General features: G+C 52.9%; 10 protein-coding genes across 10 annotated transcripts; 7 read left to right on the top strand and 3 right to left on the bottom strand.

Annotated features, from left to right (window-relative positions):
* The first annotated feature begins 96 nt into the window (after positions 1–96).
* PHACADRAFT_254655 (uncharacterized protein) lies at positions 97–1569 on the top strand. The gene is made up of 2 exons (XM_007394863.1): positions 97–306; positions 354–1569. The coding sequence occupies exons 1-2, from the start codon at positions 186–188 to the stop codon at positions 1478–1480; spliced, it is 1248 nt and encodes a 415-aa protein (XP_007394925.1). The 5' UTR covers positions 97–185; the 3' UTR covers positions 1481–1569.
* A 530-nt stretch (positions 1570–2099) lies between these two features.
* PHACADRAFT_91214 (uncharacterized protein) lies at positions 2100–3039 on the top strand (the record flags this gene model as incomplete). The annotated part of the gene is made up of 3 exons (XM_007394862.1): positions 2100–2418; positions 2548–2677; positions 2736–3039. Coding segments are annotated over 3 exons (753 nt in total), but the record flags the coding sequence as incomplete, so codon positions are not given.
* A 929-nt stretch (positions 3040–3968) lies between these two features.
* Positions 3969–5835, top strand: PHACADRAFT_142250 (uncharacterized protein). Its single transcript, XM_007394861.1, has 8 exons — positions 3969–4184; positions 4244–4432; positions 4486–4713; positions 4767–4947; positions 5004–5169; positions 5231–5414; positions 5473–5633; positions 5689–5835. The coding sequence occupies exons 1-8, from the start codon at positions 4094–4096 to the stop codon at positions 5815–5817; spliced, it is 1329 nt and encodes a 442-aa protein (XP_007394923.1). The 5' UTR covers positions 3969–4093; the 3' UTR covers positions 5818–5835.
* Positions 5836–6874: 1039 nt separating this feature from the next.
* Positions 6875–7607, bottom strand: PHACADRAFT_142248 (uncharacterized protein; the record flags this gene model as incomplete). The annotated part of the gene is made up of 4 exons (XM_007394860.1): positions 7390–7607; positions 7220–7338; positions 7103–7166; positions 6875–7039 (listed from the first exon to the last, which is right to left on the bottom strand). The coding sequence occupies exons 1-4, from the start codon at positions 7534–7536 to the stop codon at positions 6875–6877; spliced, it is 495 nt and encodes a 164-aa protein (XP_007394922.1). The 5' UTR covers positions 7537–7607.
* Positions 7608–11259: 3652 nt separating this feature from the next.
* PHACADRAFT_254651 (uncharacterized protein) lies at positions 11260–12069 on the top strand. The gene is made up of 4 exons (XM_007394859.1): positions 11260–11299; positions 11368–11485; positions 11543–11584; positions 11788–12069. The coding sequence occupies exons 1-4, from the start codon at positions 11290–11292 to the stop codon at positions 11810–11812; spliced, it is 195 nt and encodes a 64-aa protein (XP_007394921.1). The 5' UTR covers positions 11260–11289; the 3' UTR covers positions 11813–12069.
* A 27-nt stretch (positions 12070–12096) lies between these two features.
* PHACADRAFT_254650 (uncharacterized protein) lies at positions 12097–13308 on the bottom strand. The gene is made up of 6 exons (XM_007394858.1): positions 13174–13308; positions 13051–13115; positions 12856–12999; positions 12659–12804; positions 12378–12609; positions 12097–12318 (listed from the first exon to the last, which is right to left on the bottom strand). The coding sequence occupies exons 1-6, from the start codon at positions 13301–13303 to the stop codon at positions 12118–12120; spliced, it is 918 nt and encodes a 305-aa protein (XP_007394920.1). The 5' UTR covers positions 13304–13308; the 3' UTR covers positions 12097–12117.
* Positions 13309–14952: 1644 nt separating this feature from the next.
* On the top strand, positions 14953–16370 carry PHACADRAFT_254648 (uncharacterized protein). The gene has a single exon (XM_007394857.1). It carries the CDS (start codon positions 15028–15030, stop codon positions 16186–16188), a length of 1161 nt encoding a protein of 386 aa, XP_007394919.1. The 5' UTR covers positions 14953–15027; the 3' UTR covers positions 16189–16370.
* A 1404-nt stretch (positions 16371–17774) lies between these two features.
* Positions 17775–18402, top strand: PHACADRAFT_254647 (uncharacterized protein). Its single transcript, XM_007394856.1, has 2 exons — positions 17775–17969; positions 18023–18402. The coding sequence occupies exons 1-2, from the start codon at positions 17832–17834 to the stop codon at positions 18191–18193; spliced, it is 309 nt and encodes a 102-aa protein (XP_007394918.1). The 5' UTR covers positions 17775–17831; the 3' UTR covers positions 18194–18402.
* Positions 18403–18681: 279 nt separating this feature from the next.
* PHACADRAFT_194660 (uncharacterized protein) lies at positions 18682–19084 on the top strand (the record flags this gene model as incomplete). The annotated part of the gene is made up of 2 exons (XM_007394855.1): positions 18682–18911; positions 18967–19084. The coding sequence occupies 2 exons, from the start codon at positions 18682–18684 to the stop codon at positions 19082–19084; spliced, it is 348 nt and encodes a 115-aa protein (XP_007394917.1).
* A 625-nt stretch (positions 19085–19709) lies between these two features.
* PHACADRAFT_53009 (uncharacterized protein) lies at positions 19710–20102 on the bottom strand (the record flags this gene model as incomplete). The annotated part of the gene is made up of 2 exons (XM_007394017.1): positions 19710–19987; positions 20045–20102. Coding segments are annotated over 2 exons (336 nt in total), but the record flags the coding sequence as incomplete, so codon positions are not given.
* Between the last annotated feature and the right edge of the window lie 702 nt (positions 20103–20804).

Genomic DNA, 20804 nt, shown 5'->3' with positions numbered 1-20804 from the left:
TGCTCTTTGCCAAGCTCGCACTCAGATCGTGTGGTGCAGCTTGTAGGTGTCGTCGTGGATACAGCGACTTGTGCTATACTGACAGTCTTGACGCAGCGATCCGCATATTCAACCAAGCTTTGGTTGACTCCCCAAGTTTGCTCCCACGTGCCAAGACAACACGCCTGTTGCCCATTGCTGGAGTTATGTCGGGCCCTGCGCTAAGCCCTGTGCACTTCCTTGCTGTGTCGAAGGCGAAATACCTGAAGGATGTAGAGGGTGAGAGGGGCAAGGACTGGGTGGTGGTCATGGGTAACGAGGCAGGCGGTAAGGCAACTTTCCTTATACTCGCTTCGAGTGCTGATCCTTTATAGACCTCGACTCGCTCGCCAGTGCTATAGCGTACGCTTGGTACAGAAGTGCTATAAAGCAGGATGCAGCCATTCCTCTTGTTCAGACCCCTCGTGCCGATCTATCTCTTCGCACAGAGAACCTCTATGCCCTCGAGCTTGCGGGACTGAACGCGTCCACTCAGGATCTATTATGCATCGATGACGTCCCCGCCTCGTCTCCGTTCCCGTCTGTTAAGTTTGCCCTTGTCGATCACAACCATCTGCAGAGTCGTTTCACGGAGGGCAACCCTGAGGCACGCGTAGTCGCCGTTCTTGACCACCACGAAGACGAAGGGCATCATACGGATGCAGACCCCCGTATCATCGTCGTCCCCACGGGCAGCGCTGCATCCCTTGTTACACGTTTGCTCTCGGAGCAGTGTCCTGATGCTGTCCCGAAGGGCCTCCTCACCTTACTTCTCTGTGCTATTGTAGTCGACACGAATGGACTGAAGCCCGGCGGCAAAGCCGAGAAGATCGACCGTGAGGCGGCTGCTTTCCTGGCGCCACGTTCATTGCTTTTCTCCCCTGATAGCCTCGCCATCTCTGATCTACATGAGGATCCACGCTTACAAGAACTCCTGGCTACGCTACAGTCTAAGAAGGGGGATGTCTCTCATCTCGGCACCCGAGACCTGCTTCGACGAGACTACAAGGAATACTCCTTTGTCCCATCCCGGCTCCTGAACAAGACAGTTCTGGTCGGGTTATCGTCTGTGCCCGTCGGACTTCACCCTTGGATATCGACAGACAAGTCGTTCTGGTCTTCTACGGAGCAGTGGATGGCCGACCGCAACCTCTCGGTTCTCGGTATCCTGACGTCTTTCAGAGACGAGAAGAAGCTCAATAAGCACGGAAAGCCCAAACACCGACGCGAACAGCTGTTTGTCGTCCGCGAAGACGTTGGGGACCTCGCTGAGCGTCTGTTCAAAGGGCTCAAAAGTTCGGAGGAGCTGGACCTGAAGAAGAGGTCGTTGGCAGAAGATTACAACGCAGAGGTGCCATCGTCGTTTGCAAAGAGGTACAAGGCGAAAGTATGGGAACAGGGCAACAACGACGCTACGCGGAAAGTGACTGCTCCGCTGGTCAAGCGAATCATAGAGGGTTGAGGACATTACTCCCGATCAGTGGCTTCCTGCTATCCATATCCCCATTTCATGTATTTATGCCGATCTACCGCTCCCGGGTTGAAGGAATTGTGAGTCCATCACTGAGCCTTCTACGCGGTAGAGGAAGTTAACGAGTGGTACTGGGTTGTAGATGCTCTTTAGGCCCCAGGAATCAATTATGAGCCCTTCTAGATCATGCAAACCCGCAAGGTGCGTTGGTGCGCTACGATGATTCGCGCGTAGCACAGTGCGCGAAGCCTCGCGAGAGTTCGGGTTGTGCTCTAAGCATCTCGTTTCGACGTGCTCAGAAGCTGTACAGTCGGGACAGACGCCGGCGGGGCGAGAATTGCCGCATGCAGCGAGCGCATCAATTGGGACACCGGGATGACCTCCTAGCGAGACATATCCACTGTCATTATGAGCCGCCCGTAGCTGCCTAACGCGCCTCTCTAAACTCGATATTTACTAGGCTTCCAACATCATCGCCTCCGTGGCTCTTCGAGGGTACGTAGGTGGCAGCGTACAGTGCACCGTAGTGCTATTCCAACGAGCTTCAGGCATCCGCAATCGACGCATACTTTGCTCCAAGAACACTTTTGAGCTGAAGGGAAAACTTTCACCGCCTCGTCCGCCCGTGAACCTGCCGCTCACAGGAAACTTGAAGCTCCCTTTGCTACTGGGCCCCAGATTGGGCACCGGCAGCTCCGGACTGATTTTTGAGGCTCAAATCGATCCTGATGGCACCAGCCCCTGCCTATTGTCCACACTTCCCCCTCTTGCGGCCAAGGTGTCCTACCGCGGACGTCGTGCGGCTTCAGCTCACGAGGCCTATTACTACGACACCTTACAGCCGCTCCAGGGGATATCGATTGCTCGTTTCTACGGTCACTTCCTCGCGGAACTCCCCTCGGATATTTCTCTACTGTACTCGCCGGAAGGTGATGGACGGGAGGAGGGTATTGACAACTCGTACTTTCCCGGTACTACTGGGAAAGACGACGAGGACTGCGACAAAGACTGCGACGAAGACTGCGACAAAGACCACAACGAAGGCTACGACGACGGAGGATATGAGGACGATCCCGTAGACTCGGACATCGAGGAAATCGCTGAGACTTCCGATTCAGTGTCGATCCTAGTCATGGAGCGCCTAGGGGACCTTCTGCCCGTCGGAGAACCTCTTTCCGACTCGCTAAAGTGTGCCGACCTTGATTTCGCCGCTTGATACATTCTGACGCCCAATACACACCCATAGGCAAGACGCGTACGATATCTACGACGACCTGGCGCACATGCACATTTGGCCGAGGGACGTCAGGTACGCGAATATCCTGAGCGCACCTCCGTCTGTCCCGGGACTACCAAGTGTGATTTGTCCCATACATAACCGCGCACACACCTGGCGCGTCGTCGACTTCGAACATGCTGTGGAGACGAACGTCTCGCTCGAAGCTCACGCGATGTGGGCTAAAGGCTATCTTTTGAACATACTAATTTACCTCCCTCGTGGATATTGGATCGACCCTGAGGATTGTGGACTGTACATAGACTTCACATGACGTGACGCTCTCTTCCTTACTCGCTACACTCTTATCCCGCGTTACCTAAGGGCCCCGGTGCGGGCGCGAAGCAACATGAGGACGGGCACCCGGGGTGTGCGCTCCAAAGCCGACTCCACGACGGCGAGCCGTTGCCAGCATTCACGCAATACCATGCAGCTACCGAACCCACGACCCGTTCTCAGCATCCTCTGCTTGCTGAGACAATATTGCAGTAATATAGCTCTATAGTGTTGATACGACTCGGACGACGTTCTCATCCGTTTAAGCCATTTCTGGCTCTAGCAACCTCAACAAATAACAATTATAGTAGGAATCAATACTGGCTGGTGCAAGTACACCGTCCAGCTCGATCGAAATAGCCACTTTGGAATACATGTTCCGTGCTCCATACAGGGATATAGCTACTGAGCAGACTGAAGACGAGTCTCCCAGTCTCATACCTATCAATAAGTCCAGTCCCGCCATCTCGCGGCGACTTCGGCACACGGCTCCATTAGCGTCCTGCTTTCTTTTGTTGACTGCGGTCTTCGAACTACCGGACATACAATGCACAGAAATATCTTTCGCAACCTTTCCCCCCGAATTTCGAAAGAAGCACAGTGTTGTGCGCGACGGACATCCGAGGAACGCTAGACCTGCAGCCCGATGGACACCCGGAGGGAAGGAGGCACTTTTGACGACAGATAGCAGACGACCATCGCGTCGTGGAGAGCCGAATTCAATAATATCTGGCGCCAGGCAGTGCGCGGAAGGCCTCGGCGTTCAACTTGAGCTTGAACGCCTGCAGCGGACACACTTTGCGCGATCCAGAGCTCATGCCGACATTTCCTCCATGCACTCCGCTGCCAGTGCTGGAGGGACGCTGGTGCAGATAACCTGGCTGCTAAGCGCAGTCACGGAGAGCCGTGGGCCCTTGTGGCGTCTGCTGATGTCGACGTCATGGGTTACCTTCACGGTGGATATATAGCGAACGCGTGCAGGAGTGGTGATGTAGCAACAACTTCGCTTGTCTTGGCACATTCCTCTGGGAATAGTAGAAGCCTTAGTCGACATGGATCCCACCAACAAGCCCAAAGGACCCTCTCCTCACTACTCCCTCTACCAGCGCGAAGTCTTCAGGCGCGGTGGAGAGGAAGGAATGCGTGATTCTCCGCGATTGTTTATGAAAACGTGTCTTGCTAACTCTCTGGATGCGTTGCAGTCCCTAGTTTCTCTGTTCATCCCGAGGAATTGCAGGAATCCACCAAGAAGAAATTAAACGATCGCGGATACTTCTACGCGAACTCCAACGCTGGTCTGGGCTGGACAGATCGCGCCAACCGCGAGGCATTTTACAAGTGGCGCATTGTGCCCAGGACTTGTGTTGACACCAGCACGCGAGACCTCACTAGTAGGTGGAACTCTCTCTCGACGCTCTCAAGCTAGCTAATGCTCCGTCTCCAGCAACCATCTTTGGCCACAAAATCCCCGCGCCTATCATGTTCGCCCCCATTGGCATCAACAAGCTCTACTCTTCCAATGGTGAGCTGGTCCCGGCCACCATCGCAGGAGAGCTTGGCCTTCCGTACTGCCTGTCGACAGCGGCCTCACAGCCCATCGAGGCTGTTGCCGCCGCCAACGATAAGGCAGCCTCAGTGCGCAACGAGAGCAATAGTGTCCACCAGTATAGCGGTAGGTGCACATTGTGCCTGGCGGTTACCTGGGGTTTGACATGCCTGGTCCAGGGACGAACGGCGGCAATGCAAAAAGCCCCCGGTTCTTCCAGCTGTACATGGGCCACGACGACGAAATCACGCTTTCCCTGCTCAACCGCGCTTGGGATGCTGGCTTCGACGTCCTGATGCTCACCACCGACACCTGGCAGCTCGGCTGGCGACCGACAGACATTAACATCGCGAACTACGTGTAAGCACGCCCTTCGTACTGTTTGGGCACTCCAATGACCGAGGGTGTACCGACAGCTTCTACTACGGCGGAACGGTCGGAAACGAGGTCGGCATGTCGGACCCCGTCTTCATGAAGAAACATAGCAAGGAGCTCGAGCAGGACTCCGGCAAGTGGATCGACTCCAGCGTGTGGCACGGCAAGCCACACACCTGGGAGAAGATCAAGTGGCTGATCAAGCAGGTACGCTTGCACCCCTTCACACGCGCTTACGGCACCCCGTGCTGACCAACTCTGTGAACAGTGGAAACACATCTCCGGCGGCCGCCCGTTCGTCATCAAGGGCATCCAGAACGCCGCAGATGCACGGATGGCACATGAAGTCGGCTGCGAGGGCATCGTCGTGACGAATCATGCCGGCCGTCAGGTCGACGGCGCCGTCGGAAGCCTGGAGGTCCTCCCTGAAATCGTCGAGGCTGTCGGTGACAGTGGGTTCCTTTTTTATTCATTAACGAGCGAAGGGCTCCATGGCTGATCGCTGTCCAGAGATGACCATCATCTTCGACTCCGGTATCCGCACAGGCCCTGACGTCTTCAAGGCCATCGCGCTCGGCGCGCATGCCGTCATGGTCGGCAGGCTCTACGTCTGGGGCATGTCTCACGAGGCAGAGGCCGGTTGCCGGCACGTCATCAAGAGCCTGCTCGCGGTACCTTTGCATCAAGTCCACTGCTGTCGCGTTTGGCTGACGAGAGCATATGCAGGATTTGGATATCACGATGACTGTCGCCGGGTACCGCAGCATCCGCGAGGACGTCTTCCGCAACAAGGACGCCCTCAGGTACAACCCGTACGGAGTGCCGCCGGCCAAGGACGACCATGCAAAGCTGTGACTTGCCAACGCGCCCTCTGCACCGTGTTCACACAGATAATCTTGTTGTACAATATCCTAATGCGCCCGCCTAGACAATAGGATGGTTGCCCTTTTTGATATGTCGAGTCTGCTTTGGTGCTTTTATGTTCAGCATCTGGCTTGCATGGTACTTAAGTGAAATGAGAACAATGTCGACCGATACTTACCTTGATGTGATGCAGCACTCCCGCTGAATACCGGGGAACACATGCTTCACCTCTCTGTAGCGCTACAATATAGCAAAGATATAGCTTGATGTGGCTGCGAAAGCCGTGAGCCGTCTTCTAAGTATCGATGAGATATACCCTTGAGTCTTGAAAGCCGGCGTTGCAGCAGCTCTTAAATGAATGCATAGCACATTGGCCGAACAGTTTACACCATAATTTTGGTGGCGAGCACGAGAGCAGGTCTCAAATATTACTCGTATCATTAACCAGATGGCCTGAAAGTAAGTAAATGGTTCCTTACTATTTGCTAACCCCTTACATGCCCTGTTCCCAACCTTGCCCTTTATATACCCAGCGCTGCAGAGCGCTGCATGCTCCCGATCGATCCTGTTACTTCCGCTTACCCCACCCACGTTAGCACTCGTTTCACCGTGCTAGTCGCCTGTGCCCGAGCCGCCGCTGGCGGCAAGAATCAGAAGGTTGCTCACGGACTTTTTAAACAAACACATATGTAAGTTTATATTTTCCGGAGAGTCACGAGAATGCTACATGAGTGAGCACATGCCTACCGCGAAAAACGCCAACCGTGAGAACAGCAGCCACCAGAACAACTACCGGGAGAATATTTATCGCGTAGCGGAGCGAAGCCGTGTCTTGTGTATGAGCAACAGTTGTCCATCCATTCGGAATGCACTAGTGTAACTATTCGAACTGAGACCACAGATAAAAGTCAAGGCAGAACAAGGGAAGAGAATTCTCGTAGCACACACGACGCGTGCTTCACAACGTAGATAATGTATATATAGGTCCATAAAGCGTTTTTAAATGTCAGGTCACGCCCGATCAAAGGAGCAAGCATCGGAAGGACGTTTACGTCTGAGGAACACCGAGCACGTTTGCACCGAATTCCTGAGCTTTGAGCTGGAAGAGTGTGGCCTCTCCATCGAAGCTGGGGTTGAGCACGAAGACCATGCCTTGGCCGCAATGAGCGGAGTCGGTGCCCTCGTCCTGGCGGCAGTGGAAGTACACGGTGTCCTGGCGGAAAAGAAAACAGGATTAGCATGCGATTTGCAGCTTTAACAAATGAAAGTACCATACCGTGCTGTTAACGATATAGTGGAAAACCGGCAAGTTCGTGGTCTGGTTGACTGCATTGGGCATGCTGCACAAAGCGGGTGAGGAGAGGGCTAGGCGGCAGACAGTGTAGACACTCACAAGCCAGAGTCGGTGCCATTCACTTTGTTCGTGCAGGGAGCATAGAACGATTGGGACTGCGTCGCCGAGTGATTCTTCGCAAGGAACGTGAAATCGATGCTGTCACCGACTTCGGCGTGCTGCAAAGAGGGTTGAGAATCACAATGAGAATACGGTGTGGAACTACTTACCACAAAAAGTGGGGTATACCTCAGGCGGGTGCCGTCTGGGCTACCGAGGTGCACAGTATGGTTAACGTTGAAGATACTGGACTGGGCAGCCACGGTGTTGGCAATAAGGGCAGCAGCGGCAAAAGCGACGAAGGTAGTGAAGTACATTATAGCACTAGGAGGCGAATGGATGGATAGATAAAAAACTGGAAGAGTAGAATAGGTCGAACTGACACGGGCCTCAGCAAGATAATGGCCCGTACTTATACGTCGGCTGTGCAGTGACAGTGAAACGTCAGATCCGCGCTTCGACTCAAACAGCGGACGTAACAAGACATGCCCCGACAGAAGCATGGTGTTTGACCTCGATCAATCTGATGTTTCCAAGTTCCGAGGCACTTTAGCGGCTGGTGAGGAAATACCTCATATCTGTGTTCTTCTGCTCAGCAGGCTGCGGAGACGGAAAGACTGCATGTAATAAATACTCATAGGTCTAGCCCCATGCATCGACACTATGTCATTCCACATGAAGTCGCTATTTTGCATATATCCAGGTCGAAACACGATCTGGCCAAGGTGTCCCCGCCGGCAGCGAGGAGCAGTCTTCCTTGTCGGGACACGGAAGGCGGTATGGCGGTAGGGAATACCAACCCGGGCTGACCGAAGTGTCGGTGGGGCCGACCGCCACCCGCCCTCAAGCCTCAAGGTGGTGTGTCTTCCGAGTCATTTGAAGCAAGCCTCTGGCCGGAGCTTCCCAAAGTTGTTTTTGCGCCTGGAGCATGGCAAAATTTGTAGCACTGCATGGAAGGGCTCTACCGCTTTCAAAAGCTGCGTTTGCCATGCTCGGCTTGCGCGAAGATCCGGACCAAGATCGCCTCACAGTCTCCTGAGGATATGGGCGTGTACCGGGTACCTCTTGGATTGAGAATGTCTCAGAACATACCGTTGGTTTGGGTCCTGCAAAACGCAGTTATTCGGGATGAGCAATTATTGAATGTAAGAGACGTATATGGGAGCCGTGGCACTAAGAGGTCCTGAGGTACGTATGCACATTAGTAGTAGTAAGCCTGAGCTGAGTAAAAGCATTCACATTGTTGGTGTCACGGGAATGCGCTGGCCCGAAAAGGGTAACTGTACGCTTGTTCCAAGACTCGCTGCCAGCCAGTGTACCTAGGGGGGCAGTGCCGCGAGCCCTGAGCCCTGAGCTTCCGCGGACCTACTGCGAGACTGCGCAGGAAGTTAGCTAGTCATGCAGCGCGATTCACCTTCGGAAGTGGAAGTAATTAATGAGATGTAACGTGTGCGAATGATCGCCGGACGTTTGACATCAGCCCGACGACAACCAGATGTATCACCGCCATAAATGACAGGCGTCAGCGAGCTGGGTGAGCGCCGTACAGGAACATAGAAAGTAGCAGATTCATACCAAGACTGTTCACTCACGCCTAGACCTGGCTGGCTTCAAGTGTGGAGAGATTCGCTGGCACAACAGCCCACGGATGTGATAGCCATTGGTCAGACGCACGACAGATAGAGCTGACGTAGCCCGAGAGCGCCAACCTCGTCAGCCCGGGAGGAAACTGGAGGAACCAAATCTTCAAACACAACCAAAGAAAAACCATACACGCGAAATTAATCAGAGAAGATGGCGAAGGCGATGAGACAGGGCAATCGGGGAAGACTGAGGACCAGCGCGCCGAGAACGCCTTGTCAACCGCTTATACTGTCCCAAAAACAGGCCATCCGACCGAATATAAACTCGTGACCAGTCTACTCGGTAGTTGGTGGGACGCGTACGGAGGGTGGTCGGGTGGTCGGTACGCTGGAATGGCTACCTATTGAGTCTAGAACAGATCGAAGTGTATGCCATAGCAGCGCCGGCGCCGTTGAGTAACACCGGCGGAACCCGGCAATAGCATAGAAGGCATCTTCCCGAGAAAACAGTGCGCTGGAACAGCCGCTCTGTGACAAGAGTGGGGTTTCAAGGGCCGACACCGCAGGACGTGTGGGCACCATCCGCAGACTCGCAGTAGGTTGGATGAGGCAGAAATACCATCCGAGTCCGAGTGCTGGCGGGAAGACTGTCGTACACCGCCAACTTGCACTCAGAGGCCAGACAGGCGGGAGCTCCGGAGAGGAGCCAAGCGTGCATGCGGGCGCATTAAGGACCCATGACAATTGGTGGGAGGGCCTGAGGACAATCCGTACCCAAAACAGCCATCGAGAGCTCTGAGGAATCCTCCATACTGTACGAGTTTGAATGGGAGCAACCAACCCCGAGGTGTGACATCCAAGCCAGCATCTGCGCGAGCAACGGCGGGCGCTAAATTACCAAAAACAGTACTTTTTTTGGAGATTTGTCGTTGAATTTATCTCAATTTTGGCCCAGATTCGGTGCAAAGTTCTGTGACAAGATCCAGAAATTACAACCCTTGCAGAGGACTGTGACGCGTGACGTTGCTCCCATTCAAACTTGTACAGTACCGGCCAACAAAAAATGACTATGTACATAGACAAGCACAAAGCTACGCAAGGACACATAGCAAAAGAGATACAACAGACCAACAGGGCAGGGAGGGAGGGAGGGAGACAAAAAAACTGATCCTAAGAGTAGCCGAGATGAGAGACGAGAAGGAGTGCGCTGCACTCCTAACTGTCTCGCGTTCTGCGTACTCCTCGAAGAGGGGTCTCACTCGGCACACGCCGTCTGCCACTCACGTCAGTGGCAGCGTGACCGAGACCTCTTCCGGTTGGGTGTCCGCTGGACATTCCCGCGCTGCGGGTAAGAGCCCTGACGCTGTCCGGGCGTGTACACCCGAAGCAAGGGCAACTAGATTAGCCTAGTGTAAAGAATCTTTAAACACAGAACAAAAATGACTAATGTCTGAGGACAATCCATACCCGGTAGTCTGGACAAGTGTCGGAGTCCTTCCGGGTTAATCATCCAGCTTTAGATCCAATACTACCTAAATTGAGTGGATTTGTCACAATCTCGTGCACATCGTGGCGCCGCCGAGCTTCTCCATCAGCCTCTGTAGTGTACGCCTTAGATTGGGAATTAAGAACAATAGAGACAAAGACCGAGAGCATGAAGATATTTTGAAGGCCAAAGATAATTAATGCATCTGTACATAGCCTCTGAAGTATGACCCAGCTGTATTAACTGGTCAACCTGCTGACCACCGGCAGGCGGTGGCAGCGGCGGCACCCAGGCCAAGTCTGCTTCTGCTGTTGGTGCAGCAACCCCTGACTGCACCTCTTTGTGCCGCGAGTTGCAGGCGCTCTTATCAATGTACAAACAGTGCATTCAGCCAGTCTGACCAGCTCTCGTGAACACATACTAACAGACCAATAAGCCTACAGTAAGCAAGATGATCAAGTGTTAATAACCCATAAACCTATCATCCTGCACCCAAAACGACAAGGTTTGAAGGTAAGTGTCACCCAGTGTGTTAGGCGCGCCGTTGCATCTAAGCGTCATTGTCCATCAAGGTCCAGCATGCTCCGGGACCACCAGGAGTAAGTGCCTTTATCCGCACCTTTGAGTGTTTCCTGATGTATCATTAGTCTGTGGCAGATGGATGACACAAGAGGCAGTGTTATAACCGCTGCTAGGCCAGGAGCATCTGGGAGACAACATCTACAGGGTGCGATTGATGGGCAGAGGACATGAGGACCGGAGAGCACATGACTGAATACCATACTTTGGTTCAGACCAATCAACGCTCAAACTCACTGTAGACCACAGCGGTGACGAAGAGTGGCGCAGATAACCAGTCGCCACAACCTTCCTAACGCGGGTGCTTACGTAACTGCATTTTAGTGCGGAGATTCAAAATCTGTCTCGAGTAGGCAATGACTGTACAGTAGCAATCTTCTCATCGCCGCCGACGTCCTCAAGCTCGCCTACCTCAAGACAATATGGGAAAAGGTCACTCTTTCACGTCGTTGTGTTCAGCGAGCTTTCGCTCAAATCTGTCTTGCGATTCCGCGATGTAGTTCACGGCTCCCTTGCCCGTGCTGGTAAAGTCAAGTCCCAGACCCCCAAGGTCGAAAAGCAGGAGAAGAAGAAGACTCCTAAGGGTCGGGCCAAAAAGCGCATGCTCTACAACCGTCGGTGTGTAGATCACACTTCTAAAGCGTAGACATATGCTTATATGTTAAACTACTTCAGCTTCGTGAACGTTACCACCCTTCCTGGTGGCAAGCGCAAGATGTAAGTCCCCCATTTCCCTCGAATCTGGCTCAGAGCGATCTATGCTTGCAGAGATGCTCTTGGAAGATGATACACACCTTTTTGCATAGTTCACACTGAAACATTGTGTTGATAAACATTCATCTTGTCTTTCGCTCCTATCTGACTCTAAAATACTTCACCTGTCACTTTCCAAACCGCCTTGCTAACCTCTCTTACTTCAGGAACGCGAACCCCGAGTCCAAGTAGCCTCCCTCCGATGCCGCCGACATACGCAAGACGCACTATGCGTTCATACTATAGCCCGCAGCTACGGAGCGCTTGAAGGAGCCGGGAGAGTCACAAATCGTCGTCGCACTCGCACTCGTTCTGTATCCATGCATATCTTTATCGCACTCTCATGCACGCTCCGGTTTCTACTTCTGTGACTAGGATGTACGCGTCCACACCTTCTGTATGATTATGGCCGCGTGTTGTCACGCATCATCCACGGGCTCTTGGAATTAGAATGTGAAAGGTACAGATCATTCCGGGATACGTGTAAACGCAGCCAGCTACGCGGGTATAATCCTTGCCGCAGCATCGATAAGTGCAGCTCCTGCGGTTGGTGGAGACTCGCGGGTCGTCTCCAGGTAGGCCGTCCGCAAACGTTCAGTCGCCAGATCGTCCAATGACGCAAGCGCACTTGCAGTGGGCGAAGCTGTCTGCGAAGGTGAATTCGAAGCCTTGGGCTCCGTGACAAGTTTTTGCGTACACTGCAGGGGACACAGCATGAACATGTGCCGAGTCGGTAGCACAGTAGACGGAAACGTACCAGTTTCACGCCGAACCACGATCTAAGCGCAAGGCCAGTGGGAACGGTGTCTGCCGGACTGATGCCGTCTTGCTCGTCGTCATCTGTCATGTCCACAGATTGCAAAAACATCTTCAGCGCGAGTGGAATATCAGGCGTAAGGTAGGCGGTCTCGGCAAAGTGGAGGACATGCAACGGGTTTTGTGGCGCCAGCAGCAGCGCATGCGAGAGCGCTTGCAAGGCATGTGTATACCTAGAATGACTGTTAGGGTTAACAAAGCCTTGACAAAGTAGGTACGCACTGTTGACAAGAGGAGTATATGTCTGCGAGCTCTAGCCAGGCTTCCACCTCGGTGTAAAATGTGTCCAACATGGCGCACAACTCTTCCACCGCCTGGTCTATCTTCCCTTTTTTCCGCAAAATACCGGCTTTCCTTCGCCAAACTGCCTGTACTACAAGGTTAGGCGTGCGCCAATATCGAGGGCAGATAGTACGCACGGCGTTCGAGGTGTCTGTCGCCAAGAGAGTATTGTAAAAGGCTAGAGCGTCATCTGGAGATTCTTTGACTTCCATCAGGATGCCCGTAAGGCAATCTACCCGAGGCGACTCGGAAAACTTGGAAACCAGGATTTCGAGGCATTGCTGGACACACTATTTAGAGCCCCTAGCACACGTACAAAAAGAACAGCGTACTTGTGCAGTCGTGGTATCTCCCTCATCTAACGCGGCCAAGAACAATCTCTCGGCAGCCTCCCATCCTGCGATTTGCCAGCATTAGCGACGACAGAACGAGACGCGACGGATGTTGGAACTGACCAGTTTCTCCTTTCGGCGGAAACGTTCCCGAGCGTAGCTGAACGAGACTCAATTTCAACGTCTCCTTCGACTTGATACTAGATCGCGGCTGGTATGCGCCGAGTTTCTGGAGGGCAGCGGTGAACTCCATTGTCGTCCAAGGTTGAGGTGTGCTGTCACGTGTCTCCCCCGCGTCCTAGGAGTGATGGCGGCGGGGGCGCACGTTGGGATGGCGTTTCGCGTCTCTCCTCCCGACTTGCACGTGCATCCAAAGCGTTCGCAGCCCGTAGGGATCGTCTGTTCTACAGTCATCAGGCATGATGAATGCGCTGTAGGCGATAGCAAATACATACAGCGGTGCCCGCTAATTTCCTGAAGACAGGCAGGCCCTCGACACTATTCGCGTCAAGAATATCTCTCTGCTGGCCTCATTCACTGACGGTGCACAGTGGTCCTCGGAGCCATCGAAAGCCAAACTACAGCCTATCGAGTTGACAGTTGCGATTAACCATTTAGTTGCCCCCACTGCTCTTACGGATGATCTTGCTCATTCCATCAACTATTCGACTGTTTGCAAGACCGCTATTACTGCAGCGCAGTCCCAAGACTTTTCATCATCAGAGGATTGCGTACACCACGTCATATCTGCGTGTTTGACGGCCCACAAGGGAGTACAGGCTTTGGCTGTTACCCTGCGGCGTCCGAAAGCCCTCCTGCAGCCTGCATATATCGAGCTGATCTCTTCGAGAAGGCGAGGCTTACCTGCTAGCACTGAGGAGCTCTCTATTCGCAACGTTGCAACGCAACCAGTTGTCGGCATCAACGCCTGCGAGCGCGAACAAGCCCAACTTGTCTGCTTCGACATTACGATGCAGAGAACAAGCCAAGATTACAAACTGAATGCACCATTTCCCTTCCGCGATGTAGCCTTGAACGTCGTCGATGTCGGTACATGCTAGCAATTTCTGGAGTAAATGTACCTTATCTAGCCTCTAGGCCGTCAACCTGACAAGCTTCCTCACGCTGGAGGCTCTTGTTTCCGCGGTAGCAGACAAGGTCGCATCGCTCACTACGGACCTCGATTCAGTTACTGTGTGTGGCGGCAAACCGAATGCGCTGTCGTGCGCCGAGGCTGCAGAAGTCAAGATTACGCGAACGGCCAAAGAGATATATGCACGGACTACACCGGCAGCGATGCCAACCAACGGTGCGAAATTCGGTAACGCATGATTTAGGGGTGGTCTTGACATTGAATGTTGCAGGGGCGCATACAGCCGCACTTGCCCTCGGCTCTAACCTGGGCGACCGCTTCGCCAACATCGAGCTCGCCCTTCGCTTACTGGAAGCACCTAAGCGCGATAATTTTCCAGGAAATGGGGACGCATATATCAGCGTCGTGGACACCAGCTTTTTGTACGAGACGGAGCCAATGTACGAAACAGACCAACCCAAGTTCGTCAACTGCACCTGTCTGGTGCGTCAGATCTTATCACGTCTTCTGGCACCGCTGAAAAGCATCTAGGTGCGCACTAGCGTTGAACCGGTTGCTCTGCTCAATTTCCTCAAGTATATTGAGAGGACCGTGGGCCGAGTTGCATCTTACAGGAATGGTCCGAGAGCGATAGACTTGGACATCCTGACGTATGACGATCTGATCATTGACACGAGAGACGTGTCTAGCCGGAAGAGCTTGGACAACCTTCAAGGCCAACTCGTGGTTCCTCACCCCAAGATGCTCGAAAGGGAATTCGTCCTACGACCGCTGAACGAGTATGTATTACAGTTTTGCGATCAGTTCTCTTTTGATTAAGGCTCCTTAGTATCGTCCCGGACTACGTGCACCCGAGTCTGAAACGTACCATTAACGGACTCTTCATGAGTTTGATGGCGAGCCTCCCTCCTGATAACCCGGCCATGCATCGTGTCATTCCATTCCCGCAATATCCGCTTCCGTCAGGCAGTGAAACCGAAGCGAAGGATTTGCCGGTAGTTCCCCCGACTGCCACGCATTGGACTTTCCCCTCTGCTTTCGCTTCAACGCCTCGGAGCAGTCCTCAGAAGACTTACGTAATGGCGACATTGAACGTTACACCGGATTCTTTCTCAGATGGGTCGGTCAACAACACAGTCCCTGAGGCCTTGACGTATACGACCTCGGCCGTTGCTCACGGTGCGGACATCGTCGATGTCGGCGGATACTCCACTCGCCCCGGAGCGCAGTTCGTGTCGAGCGAGGAAGAAGCAAACAGGGTTGTTCCAGTAATTCACGCCATCCGAAACGCAGCTCAGAGCGCAAATGTCAGCGAGAAAGTCGCTTCTCAGACCCGACAAGCGCTCATCAGCATCGACACCTTTCGTTGGGAGGTTGCAGAAGCCGCCGTCAAGGCTGGTGCAAACTGCATCAATGACGTTCACGCCTTCACAGGCCCTGCGTACCCGGTTGACGAGGATGGTGATGCTCATCTTCGGAAGCTCCGCGAGGTTGCACGATCCCTTGCAGTTCCGGTCGTCCTCATGCACTCTCGTGGCGAAGCGTCGGCAAATAAAGACTACTCAGCGTATAACTACGCTGCAGATGCTCGTGGGCGAGGGGCAATCCTGGAGTCTGTCCGTGTTGAGCTAGGCAAGAAGGTCGACGCTGCCGTCAAGGGGAAGGGTGGTCTCAGGCGATGGCTTGTCATTGTCGACCCGGGGGTTGGATTTAGCAAGACGCTTGAAGGCAACCTAGAGCTCTTACGAAACTCGTCTTCCATTATCGATCCCACAAAGACCGTAGGACGTGAGGGCGCTCCGAATCCGCTGGCAGGCTACCCGATCCTCGTCGGTGCTTCGCGAAAATCGTTCCTCGGACTTATCTTGTCGCAGAAAGACACATCGGGGACGTATGAAGGCCGAGAAACGAAGCCCATAGAGCGGGGCTTTGCCACTGCCGCCGCGGTAGCTTGCGCGGTGCAGCAGAATGCCACTGTAGTTCGAGTCCACGACGTACTCGAGATGGGTGACGTGGTCAGAGTCTCTTCGCTGCTCTGGGGATGAAGGATAAACTATTTCATGGATTCAACTCCTCATGACGCTAATGTAAAAGTAGATATCGATTCGTTTGCTAGAAATATGAGGGGGCTTAAGGAGCGTCGGACGGTCGCGGTTCAAAAGCAAACAAAGGTTACATACACTGAGCGTCAAAAGTAAATGAACACCCACGCCGCTCGAGATCCAGCCACTATTGCAGCATGAGTCTCCAAGCTACTTCTAAGCTTTTATTTGTGTACATTCTACAAGGTCTTGGCTTGTATATTCATGGAAAATTGTAATACATTAATTAGCAAAAATTGTGCAATATAGCCAGTTTCTAGAGCAACTTTTGCATACATAATGCGGGTTTAGATGTAAGATCTGTACCACAACCTATCAGGCTCTTTGACAATTATCCTTGGAGTCTAACTTGCTCAAGAAAATTTTAGAGAGCCTTTCAAGTATTTCACATGGAAGAAATCATGCTCTGGAAATTTGAGGAGTGGAGGTGTTACATATTCTCCCAGAAGTCCATGTGCATTCCCCGCCACTCAGACAGTCATAATATGACTTGGAATAGCACAGAAGGGAGTTGCCACTCAATACAGCTCATTAGGGAGCATGGATTTGGTTGAGAGAGGGCAATTATCTGGGGAAGTGACAAGCCAGAAAGCATTGGTCAAGTATATTGCATTCCGGCATTGTGAATCCCCACAATTATATTTCAAACCTTTATCAATCTCTTGTATACTGTCCTAAGGAGTATCATAGTTGCCTGAATTGTGCTCACCTCTATGTAGAAGAATGTTCTGGAGCACACTTTAGAGGGAACATGCAAGCAGTCCACCAAGGAAGGTGTGTATGCTTTGCCTTCTTTCTCCTGAGGTCCTGATCACAACTCTGTTAAACACTTGCAAGGCTGTTTCACTCATTAAGTGGAAAGCAGTGGAAGGCAATGTGACAGGAAGAATGCTGCCAAGATCCATTATTAGCTGGGAAGCTCTGGGGAGCATGCCCTTATGGATAGCCCTGGTTACTAGGAACAAGGGGTGAGGCATCCTACAAAAACAGTTGGGCGCATAGGCCGCGGTATTTTGGCAGAGCATAGCCAAACTTCCGTCAGAAGTGCCGGCTTGAGTGTGAGTTGAGATGTCATCCTTTCATAACATTCTTGCAATCCGCTAAAAGCTTTCAAAATCTCATATCTACTGTTCTTATGTATGATACATCTCGCACAAATATTTCTGGCATTTAAAACTTAGGGGTCGCAGAGAACGAGAGAGTCGAGTGGGTGTTCATTTACTTTTGACGCTCAGTGTATGTTTGTGCCATGTCACACTTTGTCCATTGTGACATAAGGCTAGTAGTGCGATCTACGTACATACTGGAGGGCTGAGAGTATCTCTGTCTCCCTCCCGGCCTCCGAGCAGGTTATGCACACCGCAGAGCTACCGTGACTGACTGCTGACGAAAGGATCACCCAGGTCTTTACCACCACGTGCACTCGGGCGGCCGAACAGCGCCCCGGCCATAGTGGCGCCAACCTTCTTTTTGGCGCTTATATATATAATGCCGAAGCTCGGCAAAGCGTCCGCCGAGGATCCGGATGAGCAAGCTTGCCTTCGTCCTTCGACGTCCACCTTCAGACACAGGCACATTCTATCACTATGGCTGTGGCAGCACCAACAAAGGAAGCTCTACTGTCTTTGTACTCGTCTACTCTCCGCACATCGCGAGTGTTCAGCTCATACAATTTCCGCGAATATTTCGTGAGGCGAACGAAGAGTCAGTTCCGGGAGATTCAAGTGCGTACACTTATTCATCATGTCCATGCATGGTGCTGATATGGGATACATAGGATGAGACTGACTCTGCGAAAATCTCCGCATTTTACAATGAGCGGGTCAAGGAGCTCCAAGTGCTCAAGCGCAGCGCCATCGTCAACCAGCTGTATGGCGGCTGGCGCCTTGTCATCGAGAAGGATCTTCCCAAGGGATCCCAGGAGGTCATGACAAGGTCAGACTCGTGAAGTCAGACCGCGAGAGTATGGCAGTTCCGTCGTGACTTCAAGAGTAACCCGGGAGTGTTCGTCAGGACTCGGTTGGGGAGGCGCATGCTTGTGTTCCTATGGTATCGTACGGTCGTACTGTTACCTTTGAGAACTGATGCTCTTCTACTCGGAGACGAGATGAATGTAAAACAATTCCTTGCAGGAGCACGTAAGAGCTCGCTCCAGACTTGACTGGACCTTAAAGCTCTTCTAGGCCATACGTGATCTATATAACGTGCAGAGATGGTCGCAATATGGGGAAATTTACTTCATACATGCACACGGTCAGATTTTACACCTGCTGGGTCATACTAGGCAGCTCGTACACACCTATGGTCCAATTCCGTGAGCTACACTTGGAGACACGTCGGGATTCCGACGATCATGCTGGTCTGATTTCGGAAACGCCCGTCCATCCGGATTTTTCACCTTCGTTCTCCTCTCTTCTGCCCGCCCGTGCTCCTCTCATGGCTACTTTGGATCTCAAGATCGAGTTTGGTGGAGGTCTCGAGCTTCTGTTCTCAAATCAGCGGTCCCATCGTATCTCGATCCCAGCCAAAGTTCCGACGTCCAGCAATCCTCGAGATACAGGGAAAGGCCTGGAGGAGAAACCTGCCGACATTACATATCTCATGTACTGGCTGCGGGACAACCTATTGAAGGAGCGGGAGGAGCTGTTCATCGAGAACGGGACTGTGTAAGCAAAAGTGTCCCTTGTGAATGCAATCCAGGCTGACAAAGCGGTGCGCCAGGCGACCAGGAATTCTTGTCCTCGTCAATGATACCGATTGGGAGCTCGAGGGCGAGGGTGACTACCAGCTCAAGGATGGAGATGAGATAGTGTTTATTTCAACCCTTCATGGAGGCTGAAGATTCTGCACTCAGCAGTCCAGTGGAATGCCCTCGTCGAGCTCTAAGAACATTCAGAGCACGCCTGCACAGTAGTCAGGAATCCGTATGCGTCGCGTAGGAACAACGCGACTCCTGTGGGGATAAAAGAGCAAGCGGGTATAGTAGAATGGCTTAAGTCGCGGATCGAGTGCAGACAGAGAGGAGAGACCTGGAGTGTGGCACACGGAGAGACCATTGCGGAAGTATGAAGACATGATACATGCCACAGCAAGAACAGCCATGCAGATTCAGAATACAACTACGAATGAGATTACCGAGATACATGAGAAAACAGATGCAAAGCAGACAAACGAGCTCACAGTTATGGTCGCTCATTTCTTTCGGAATCTTTCTTCTCCGGTCGTGAACGCCAGCTAAACCAACCCCAGGTACTACCATAAACAGGCGTCGTAGCGTCAGATGCAGTGGTAGTGGTCTCAGCAGAGATTGGAGCCACAACCCTAGCAGATGGGGACTCCGAGGGTGGATTTGATGCCGTACTGGCAGTAGCTTTCATCACGGCCTCGCGATTCTTGTGGGAGCCACGACCAAGACCCAGCTTTTCCCACATGCTCCTATTGTCGGCCTCGGCTTTCGCCTCCCCCAACGCCTGCTCATACGCGTGTGCTTCCTCCGCCGCCTTCAAGCGTGCTTCGAACGCAAGCCTCTCCTTCATCTGTGGATCTTGCCCGGTCTCCTTCACCCGCTCGGCCTCTTGCTGCTTCCGCGCCTCGAGGCTATAGCTGCCGGCGACAATAGCTGCGACGGTAGCACCCTGGAAGAAGATACGCGCACGGAACCAGCGGTTGAGGGCCTTTGGGTCGCCATCTCGCCCAGATTTACGGAACGCCATGTACAAGGCGAAACATGTCAATGCAGTGCCTAACAGCCGCTACGACGTTAGCAGTCGCATGCGTCCTGAGCTTGAGCACGACGTACCGATGGGCACGTACGGCTCCTCCTTGAACTTTCGCATGAGCTTGTCCTGCCATCGCTCTTGCGTGGCCTGGGGGCTGACTGTCACGAAGAGGCTCATGATTTTGAGTGGGCGATGGAGTGAACGGGAATATGAGCGTTGGAGGGGACCAATCCAGCATGCGCTCACACCGAGCTCACTCCATGCGCGAGGCGCCTAGCGGCTTGCTGAATTAGGCACTTCCGGCAGCGCGCGGGACCTGTTGACTTGTCTCCCCCGCCATGAACGGGGGAAATATCTGTGAGTGTTCGCACTGCCTCAGATGCATGCATATGGACTTATGAAAGGAATATAAGGCGCGAATCTGCTGGGAAGGGTCAAGTTCCGTGCGCCGGTGATCCAGTAGCGAGCACCGTGATCACCTTCGTTGTCGGCGATATTCCCCTCGATGATTCTAGATACCGAAAAGGACCAGACCATTGTTATTATCTATGGAAGATCAGACAGGCCTATTCGTTTTTTGTATCTGGCGGTGCATTCGCGCGACATCGTGCATTGCACTCGTGAGCTGGGTGATTGGCGAATAGATGCGGATAACGGCATACGGAATGGCATGGCGTGCAGGAATCATTTCTGTGAGGCAGGTAGAACTTCATAGTCTTCAAGAGGAGCAGGTGCAAGTGACAGGATGGGCGATGCAGCGGGGGACCGCTTGACATGTGGCTCGACCGATGACACCCGCAGGCGTTTCAGGGCAGGCTCGCAGTCGGAGCAATCGGAGCA

Source organism: Phanerochaete carnosa (genome assembly GCF_000300595.1).
Source record: "Phanerochaete carnosa HHB-10118-sp unplaced genomic scaffold PHACAscaffold_4, whole genome shotgun sequence".
Classification (NCBI taxonomy): Eukaryota; Fungi; Basidiomycota; class Agaricomycetes; order Polyporales; family Phanerochaetaceae; genus Phanerochaete; species Phanerochaete carnosa.
This window is presented reverse-complemented; position numbering and strand designations above follow the sequence as displayed.